Here is a 10,753-nt window from a genome sequence, read left to right as displayed (position 1 = left end):
CGTAAGTACCTAATTAAATTGATTAGGATACAATGAATGATGCAGTGAGACGTGGGTGGTTACATATTTTACGTGTTGAAAGATATTGCGAATGGATTAGGCTATTATAGTTTGGCAAAAAACAGGACAAGTGATGTGAGAAGTGGAAGAAACAGAAGCAATCGGTAAATGTATGTATGCAGATTGAAACCGCGTCATCTTTCCATGTATTTTTACGTCTCTAACTCTCACTTATTCCTGGGACCTCAACGCACTCACCTTGCTCCCACTTTATTCTTCTCATTTCATTCTTCTACGCGTTCGAATATGTTCTTCACTTAAACTTTCCACTTTTCAACGCCCTCCACTCCCTTCTTAAGCACTTCTACTCACAAAACACGAATATGGTTGAGCTCTTCTTCTCGTTTGAATTTGACTTCGAGCTAAGATGATCCTTGTCAATATATAGACAACCACATACTCCCAACTTCAAACTGCTTACCTTACCTACTACCTCTTTTCCTTTCCTTTCACTTTTTTCTTTTCTTTCTTATATTGACTTTTGAAACCTCAGACTCCCAATGGAACGTGCGGTTCTTGATGGTATCATCAATAGGCTGCTCGAAGTCAGAACCAGGCCCGGCAAACAGGTGCAACTTTCTGAGCCTGAAATCAAGCAGCTTTGTCTTGTCTCCAGGGATATCTTCTCCAACCAGCCCAACCTCTTGGAACTCGAGGCACCCCTCAAGATCTGTGGTACTTTTCTTTTTCTTCCACCCGTCAATCACATCTTTCTATTTCTTCCTCAATTTTATTATCCAATATCGTCTGAAAAAAAAAACAAGTTAACGCTATAGGATGATTCTTTTCTTACAACAGTTATGGTCAAAAGTTGCTTAAGATTATAGGAAAACGGAACGTTGTTATTATTGAATCGGAGATCAGATTTGAAACAACTTTTTTCATTCTTATGTTGTTGGGGTGTGTATCATCACTGAAAATTTTGGTCTTTGAGTGAATCGTGTTGTCTGCGACGCTGCCTCTGTCCTCACTGAAATGGGATAAGGCTTTGTTATTGTTTTTGTTGATAAGGTTGTTGTTGATAAGGTTGTGTTTGTCTTACCTTTCCTAGACCCCTAAATTCTCGTCCATTCATATTTGAATATTAATAAGTTGAGTGCCTTGGAAATACGAATTTTTATTAGATTCTTTAGATTGATTCATATTTGATCATACTGAAGTAAAAGAATCCCTTCCCCTTGAAAGAAGTATGTTAAATTATTAAACTCGTTTCTTTAGGACGTTAAATTGCTCTTCTTACTCTGTTAAAGTGATTGTTTCATAGAAGTTTCGTATACTTTGTTGTGTTATAGATAATTGATTGGGTTAGAGGTAGCAACATAGTTGCGATTTCTTCCTCCGTCGTGATTCCTTTCCACGTTTTATTTTTTAGAAGTAGAAGTGTGCTAAATTCAACTGAGGTTTTGTCGTAACCTACTGTATCAAGCCTTACCTAAGTTTGGATTTATCATAGCATGAATAAGAGTCTCTCTAGATACTTGGTTATCTTCACAAGGAATTTAATGAAGCAAAACTTTGGTTATCGTCAATTGTACAAGCAAATGTCTCACATATTTTCACATGTAAATACTGAAACATGAATTTGTTCCCTCTGCAATTCAAGTACCTTAATTTACTACGAGTTGAGAAGCATGTCTGCCGCTAAAGAAATTAACCAATCATAAACCATCACATGTCTATGGTCCTAACCAATGTCTGCATAACACATTCAAAATTTACAATACAAAATTAATAGCATTTTGATTGTACGTCATACAAAGATTAACAGGGGTTATAGAGTATCCAAGACCATCTAATATTATCTTCTCCTGGTATATATTTATCAGAGTCTGATTTACCCACATGGAGAAGCTATTGACCTAAATGTTTTTCTTGCACTTCAACTAAAAAACCAGTATGGTATACATGACATGTATATTATGAATACTTTCTTTGAATTTTTGTTAGTTGTTATCTTAATTGGTAGTGGTAATATTTGCAAAAATCTATTGGATTCAAACTTCTTGATAAGACATTTAAGATGTAGACAAGCAAGAAGTTGTGTTATCAATATGTTACAATGAATGATACACACTGATCTGGCGATTTCCAATATACTTAAACATATTGTTGGGACAAAAGTTTTCTGCTTTCACAGTTGCACTTGAGTCAAATCATTCTTCCTCTGCTTTCCATTTACATTTTGCCTTTTTCCTTCTTCACTATGCTGTGGGGAAGAAGATTACTTGTATCCTTACTGACGAGTTTTTTTAAAATTTAAAGTACATGGAAATATCCAAAAATAACTTCTATACTTGTCTTCTAAGATTAGTTTTCCCTTAGTTATCGAAATATTTTGCTTTTAAGCACTTATAAGTTTTGCATGATTTTCTCCATATGTCATTCTTCTTTCTTGTCTTCTAGTTTCAACCCTCTAGTTTCTAGTATATATTGCTAATTTAATACTGCTATTGTAGATGAGTTCAGAATTACGATTTTAATCCTAGTTCATTCCAATCGCTCATTGATTTTCAACAATGTCTCAAGTTTAAAGCCATCGAGGTGCATTATAACAACAAATTGTCTATCTCATGTGCTAAAATACTTCAATCCCTGTGTGCAAAGCTAAAGTTCTATTTTTTCCAACTTTTCAAGTATTAAGCTTCATCTCATTGATACCATCAAGCATGACTTTTTTAATTTTTGGTCCTGAATGAAATTTGTATTTTGTTATTCAAGATTGGAACTGATATTTTGTTTCATTTCTCTGTTACCAGGAGATATCCATGGTCAATATTCTGACCTTCTGCGACTTTTTGACTACGGTGGATTGCCTCCTCGTTCTAATTACTTATTTTTAGGGGACTATGTTGATCGTGGGAAGCAAAGCTTGGAGACTATATGTCTCCTTCTGGCTTATAAAATAAAATATCCTAATAACTTCTTTCTTCTGAGGGGCAACCATGAATGTGCTTCTATAAACCGAATCTATGGATTTTATGATGAGTGTAAACGAAGATTCAATGTGAGGCTTTGGAAAGTGTTCACAGAATGTTTCAACTGCTTGCCAGTGGCAGCTCTGATTGATGAAAAAATACTCTGCATGCATGGTGGACTGTCTCCTGACTTACACAATTTCAATCAGATAAAGAGTTTGCCGCGTCCTACTGAAGTACCTGAAACTGGTCTACTATGTGACCTCCTTTGGTCTGATCCTAGCAGTGACATTCGGGGTTGGGGAGAAAACGAACGTGGAGTTTCCTATACTTTTGGTGCTGACAGGGTCACTGAATTCCTTCAGAAGCATGATCTTGATTTGATTTGCAGGGCCCATCAGGTTTCGTACTGTTTTCGGATGTGTGATTATAATGCTAGGAATCCAAAATGTACAGTGTGCTGATTATATATGTTCCATGTTACAGGTTGTGGAAGACGGATATGAATTCTTTGCTGACAGACAACTTGTGACTATCTTCTCGGCTCCTAATTACTGTGGAGAGTTTGACAATGCTGGTGCAATGATGACCGTTGATGAGTCACTCGTCTGCTCTTTTCAAATATTGAAGCCTGTAGATAAAAAGCCTATTAAGTTTCGCTTTGGGAGCACAACTACAGTTAAACCTACCACTCCAACAAAAGCTAAGGTATTTTGATTCCTTGAATCCATTCCTGAGCTTGCAATGTTCAACAAAAATGGTAAATTAATGTAGCAGATATTAATTTGAGCTTGAAGAATAGATATGTGCAAAACACCTAAAGGAAATAGTTAAAACAGGACTCTCAAGTAATATCAAGTTCAAGTATAAAACATGATTCTTAAGGACGGGGCATAAGAAAAATATATTCTAGCAATGGAAATACCCTTTCTGCTCATTTTGAATAAGGTTGTCTCCATCTCCCCTAAATTCTAGAACCCTAAAATGGGAGTTTCATGCACTAATTTTTGTCAAAGAACTGGTGTGAATATTTTAGGTCAACTGCTGGTCTGGTATTAATGTCAGTCCCAAACCTGTAGCTCATTGTACGTAGCACTCAGATTCTTTGAATATGTTTGCTACATCATAAATTCAAGGTTTTAAGAATGTAAAAAGCTAGTTCCTTGGAAGATTAGGAACAGATGGATCAAATGTATAAAACTTACAAAAAATATGATTTTGGTGGTAAGACATATTTACAGAGAAAGAAGGCATCTTTATGCATATTTGTTAGCCTCTCATGCACATAACCCCTCTTTCTGACTTTTGTTGGTAAGACTCAATCCTGCAGTTTGTCTCTATTGGGTTTAACAATAATAGAAATAAATTCCCTAATTGGTATAAATAGTTTATCTTTTCATGCGTTTGGGACTACCTTCGATGATGTAAAGTGGAGCTGAGGTCCCTTCTCGAAAACAAAATTGAAACTCAAGAAGATTCTTTTATTTTATTCTTGTTCTAGCTGAATCCCAGAACCAGCTTGTCCTTCTCCCAATTGAACTGTATACTTTCTGAGATGTTTACAATGTTTCTTTTGTTTCCCTGTTGTTCCAGCAATCATTTTTTGGTGCTAAAGCTTGACCTGATGAAGGTGACTAGAATCAGTAAATGATTGGTACATCAGAAGAAGTGTTGTCCGTGCTGAATTTAATGTGAGGAAGAAAACAACCATCAATATATCCCAAGAGGCATGAAGAACACTGGATACTGTCTTGGCTATACCCTTTAGGGATAGCTGAATGCTTCTTTCTTTTGTTGGCACACAGTTGCTCCTTGTACAATATTGTCAAATTTTCTTCTCCTTCAGCCCTTCCACATACCTTTGAATGTCATTTGGAAGTTATTTCACCATTGTGAATGTGGCGCTGTTGGTTACAATGTTAAGTACTATACTCCTTGCATGTGGGATGAAAATAATGAGAGGTGAAGAAATAAGATTGGCTAAATCACATGCTATAAAATAGAGACATTTTTCAAGTAGACTGCATATATAAATCATTCGGTTTTTATTCAGTCTGTGTGGATCATGTACATGATGAATTGCAGATAACATTATGCTTATGATGAGTTATTTTCCAAGTTTGTTGCTAGCTGCTGCTCCATCCTGTCGTGTATATATTGGAGCTTCTTGTAAATAACATAATACACATAAACAGACGGATAAACAAAGCTTATTTGGCAGTGAATTTAAATAGCAGCAGTAAGCTATATTCAAAGACACCCCTCTACTTTTTCTACGCTATCACGTTAAGTTGTTTCTTCTTATTCTTATTATAAAACACATTTTAAAATAAATTATTCATATAAGTTTCAAACAACTTTATATATATTTTTTATTTACTTACCTGTATTAAATATTATGAGTATTTATGTTTAGAAAATGGTAAAATTTATTAATAATGAAATTTAATTTGATATTGAAAAATAAAAATTCACCTTAAATACTTTTTGTGGATACGTGTTACTGTATTTGAAGAGTCTTATATAGACGGATTAATTTAATGATTATTCTCATTAAATTAGTTCAATTTTTCGGTGTTTGAAACATAAACATCGCATGTTTTATGAATGTTACGTTGATAGTCTTCCAAATACAAAATTGGGTCTCATCAGTTTGAACTTGAAAAATATTATTAATTTATACCCTTAAGCATGTCAACTATTTAGTTCACTTAAGAGTCCAAACTTGTCTCCCTACTCTCCTTGATTAAAATTGGGCCTCAAAGTTATATCCATTTCTGTACCTCCAACTATTTCTTTCTGGTGCCCATATAAAAAATTCCTTTTTTTTTTCTTTTTAAGAATTATGCAATTTAGAAGTTCAAAAAAAATTATATATAATTTGAAAGGTAAAAGTAAATTTTAATTTATATAATTCAAAAGTATTTTTTTTATTAAGAAAGACGTATTAAAGAATTTAAAAGTCAAAAATAACTTCTGACTTATAATTTAAAAGTCAAATTCCTTCTTTTGGAATGTACAATTTGAAAGGACAAATTATACTGTTTTTTACTATTATTATAAAATTATCAACAGACAACGTTTTTTTTAAATAAATATTATAAATTAATATACGGAATAAATAAATAACGTTTATTAAAAAAAATTATATATTGAGATACCAATGGACAATGCTTTATTAAAAAAACACTATCTTTATTTGATTTATATTATTTTTTCTTAATAATTTGAAATAGATAATACTTATTTAAAAAAATCCTATTTACTGTAATATCATTAAACAACCTTTTTTTTAAAAAAAAAAAGCTATCTATAATTTATTCTTATTTTAAAAATTAAAAACATATTCGATCTCATGAAAAGTGATTTTGCATTCCTTGGTTCTCTTTTGCTTCTCCTACAACATTTTGCAGCCCATTTGTTCTCCCTTGCTTCTCCTTTGCAGCCATCAAGCTATGAACTTTGCAACCATATATCTCAACGACAATGACAATCCCACATTGTCTTCTCGTTTGGTTCTCCTTTATAGCGTTCTCCTTTGTAGCATTATCCTTTGCAACGTTCTTCTCAGCAACACCCTTACCTTGTTCTCTCAACGATATTTGCATCTCATCTCTGCTTTAGGTAAGAGCTATGCTTCGACAAAACATTTCATTGATGTTTCATTTTCATTTAAGAATATTTTCATACCATCCTGCACATGCTCTTCACCTCCATCATAGGACATGGATTTTTGTCTTACGTAAAAGGTGAATGCGACATGGAAAGAAGATCATTTGAGAGAAACAACCAGAAATTGAACTTGAAATTAATTGTCAAAAAAAACTGAAAAGAAAAATGGGTGAGTTAGAAAGGAAAAGAAAAAAGAAAATTGTGACACATTTATGTAACAACCAACTCTAGATGAGATAAATATTCTTCATATTTATCCTCTAAGTTATTTAATTACAAAGATACTTAAGCATATATGTGACATTTCCATATTTTTTTTATCGTATGTTTCTATCACTTCCAATAATATTATATTATTTAGAAATTGAAATCTTCAAAAATATTATTAAAATAATTTAATATTATTTAGAAATTGAAAATATTGTAAAAGAATAAAATTGTAACAAAACTTCGTATCGAAAACAAATAAAACCTTGCATACATAATAATTAACCCTGATTCGATATATTTGATATTGAAGAACTTTCTTTGTATTCATGATACTATAAAAGTGAAGTTAGTACTGATGCTAAGAATTATATAGAAAACCAAATTGGCAACCCATTAAATGAACGTATTAAATGCATTAATTTCTCGAAGTTTTTGGATGTGAGCTACGAAATTGTGTAACTCGGTTGATCTGGCTCGCCCCATCATGAGTTAGTCATTTTGTGAGCTAACCGAACTCAACTTACTTATTAATGACCTGAAAAAAATTCAAACCTAATCCGACCCATCATAAGTTAGTGGGTTAAACCGTTCACTGACTCATTTAATTATAAGTTTTTTTAAAATAAAAAAAATTATAATTTTTTTAAATTCGAATATGAATAAATTTCACTCTAAAATGATGTTAATTTTTGTATCACTTGTCCATTTATAATATTAGAGTCTTCAATAAATAAATCTATAATATTTTTCGAAACATTTTTTTATCTCATCTACAATATAATAAAAAAAATGTTAACTAATAATATTGAAATACAAAATAATAAATAATTAAATTAAATTAAGTGAGTTGGTGTGGATTCTAAGTAAACCGAGTTAAAAATTAACAAACATAAAAAATTACATTTTTTTCAAACTTACATCCATGGTGGATCTGATTAATCCATGGTGGATTGGATTAACTCACTTGTTATAACCCATCTTGACGTAACTTCCTCCAGCTTGTTTCACTTTCTTGCCTTTCATCTCCCTCTTACAACTACTTTTCATAAACTAAGATATTTTTTTATTCGGTGATTGCGTCCCTTGTGCAAAATGTTGTCTTAACAATGAAATATTTTAAATCATTTTTAAATGTATATTCAATATTATTTTGGGTTACATAAGTTTATTTTTTTGGAAACAAAATTATGACAACGAAAGAGGAAAACCACTATGACTAGATATGTACGTTAAGGACCGGTTTAATTCGTTTTTTTTTTAAATATAACTAAATCAAGCATACAAATTATATACGATTCAATTTGAATAGAAAGAAAGTATGAACCAAATTAAATCAAGTTTTGTGATTTGGTTTAGATCGATTTTATATTTTATTTGCATAACTTTTTTTTATCAATATATATATGAGTTCTTTATTTTTCTAATACTACCATATGCAAACTCCTAGTTTTGAGGCCAATAGCATTTATTTATTTGAACAATTATTAGTCTTTTCTTAATCCATTAAACTCCTTCCAATCTATTTTAATGTATTGATGATACTTCAATATTTCTTTTTTTAATATTTGTATAATATTAAACAATTTGATTACACGTAACAAATTTCTTTCTTTCATCAACAAAGAAATTTACATCAAATATAAAGACACATAAGTGTCAATGCTTTTACAAATAAAAAATAAATATTATTTCATACTTTATTAGTAAATTTGAGAGGATAAGACGAATGTAAGTTCGATTATGCTCTTGAAGAAAAAATTTATATTTCTTTTTTATATTTAATAAATATAATTTTTTTTGTCTCATTTTATTAAGAAAATAATATATTTGTGTCGTATTTGTATCTTTATTATCCTAAATACTAATTAAATAATATTTTTACAAAAAAATTAAAGAAAAAATGATATTATCTAGGTATTTAATATTAAAAGAATTAATTATATAAATATCAAATAGTAATTAAATAAAAATAAAATAATTATAAAAAATAGAAATAATCGAACCTATGAAAAATAATTTTAGAAACTAAAAACCAAATAATACTTAGTATAAATTTTTACATTACCTAATAATTTAAATATATTTTAATAATTTATAATAAAAATGAGTATAAAGACAAGTAAATACCAAGGAAGAGACATAATTAGGTATTATATATCATACCACTCAAATAATACAAATATTTTTCATCGAGAAAAAATTGAATAATATAAATCTATTTGTTATCTCTGACATCAATTATATATAATCCCTAATATTTGACTATAATAAGTGAGTCAAATGTATGATGTCCAGCATAAAATTCCAAATATGAAAATAAAAATATTTTTTCTTAATTATTTTCTTTCAACATTTTTCTTCGTAAACTCTTTCTCTGATATTTAAATAACCAATAATTAATCAATTTTGGCGTGACTGGATAAATAAAAATATCAAAGTGCAAGTTGAGCGGAATTCTGAGAAAAGTATCATTAGACTAAAAACCATAGTTAATGTAAGATGATGACTTTTTCTCCTTGGATGTATGATTTATCTTACTTGTCTTTAGGTCACAAAACAATTTATATTAGAAACTAATATTAAGATGAAAACAAAACTACATAATCAAAGTAAACCTTTAATATATATTCAAATTCAATGAGTTTATATTTCATAACTACAATGTAATTTATTGAGTTCTATATTAAGTAATATTGTTTTTTCTCTTTTTACCAATTTCTACTTTTTCAAAGGGGAAATCATGCATGTCTTTGGATTTATACATTTTTGGAAAGATTTGGTTTTGAATTTGACCTTTGAGATCTTGAGATCTTTACTGGCTACAATTAACTTTTGAGGTCATAAAAAAGTTTCTCAAATATTTTTTTCTTGCTAATATTTCAACCTCTAGATTTCTTATAATACAAAGAAAATTACATAAAATAAATGTTTTTTCTTTATATCTTAAATTGGAATTATGGATGAGGTTAATAATGAGCTGAGTTTTAGGACTTTTGAATGTGATATAATTAAGAATCCAATTTATGTTTTGATAAAAAAAATACTTGAATTGAGAAAATCTAGCTTTTTTTTAACTTCTAAACACATTAGCAATGATAATGTTGAATAGAAGATATATCGTACAGGTGTGAGACCATTTGGGACTATACAAAGTCAAGTTTACAAAAATGTTTTAGAAAATTTTATTTTCAACTTTCGTTCACATATACACATAGGTATATTTATATTATCTTATGAATATTTGGTTGACATAGAGTTCTCGTTTCATAATTTGGTAAAATGGACTTATAATCACTATAAGAAAAAAACTTATTACCTACAAATTTAACTTTCTTATTACTCACTTGTAGAAAGAGTTAAAATTACTCTATTTATTAGAAATAAAATAAAACTAAAAAATTCTAAAAATAAAACTAAAACACTTAGAATCTATATTTAATAATCATTATTAAAAACCGAGTTATCAATTTGTCTCGTTTAATTTCAAACCATTCGTAAAATGTACTTCGTTTCGCTTGTAAATTAGTCCGTCCTAGTTAATGATAATGGGTTAAAGTATAAAACCATAAACATTGCTTTAAACATACACAAATGATTAGATGTATTAACTTCTTTGTCTGGCTTTTAACTTTCTCAGTTTAAAAATATTCAATCCTAGAACGTACTTTCACCCGAAGAAAAGTTGAAATTTGTAAGACAACTTTATATTTTTAATTTTTAAATACATTCCTTTTTGTTACTATAAATATAAGTTGAGTCCACTAGAAGTGAATCTCTTCAATGTATTGAATCAACGTTTGATTTTAGTAAAATAAAATATCCAGATATTCCGATACCTTAAAAAGTTGTCTATATTAGTAGTTTCCATTCTTGTCTTGCTGTTTTAAATTCTGTTA

The 10,753-nt window shown here is 29.8% G+C and overlaps 1 protein-coding gene across 1 annotated transcript; it reads left to right on the top strand.

The window, feature by feature from the left end:
- Positions 1 to 236: 236 nt before the first annotated feature.
- On the top strand, positions 237 to 5,027 carry LOC124830674 (serine/threonine-protein phosphatase PP1-like). The gene is made up of 4 exons (XM_088096264.1): positions 237 to 735; positions 2,817 to 3,376; positions 3,462 to 3,683; positions 4,569 to 5,027. The coding sequence occupies exons 1-4, from the start codon at positions 561 to 563 to the stop codon at positions 4,593 to 4,595; spliced, it is 984 nt and encodes a 327-aa protein (XP_087952390.1). The 5' UTR covers positions 237 to 560; the 3' UTR covers positions 4,596 to 5,027.
- Positions 5,028 to 10,753: the final 5,726 nt, after the last annotated feature.

This window comes from Vigna umbellata, chromosome 8 (genome assembly GCF_029865625.1).
Source record: "Vigna umbellata cultivar VRB3 chromosome 8, Vumbellata_1.0, whole genome shotgun sequence".
Lineage (NCBI taxonomy): Eukaryota > Viridiplantae > Streptophyta > Magnoliopsida > Fabales > Fabaceae > Vigna > Vigna umbellata.
Note: the sequence above shows the minus strand (reverse complement) of the source record. Positions and strands in the feature narration are given on the sequence as shown.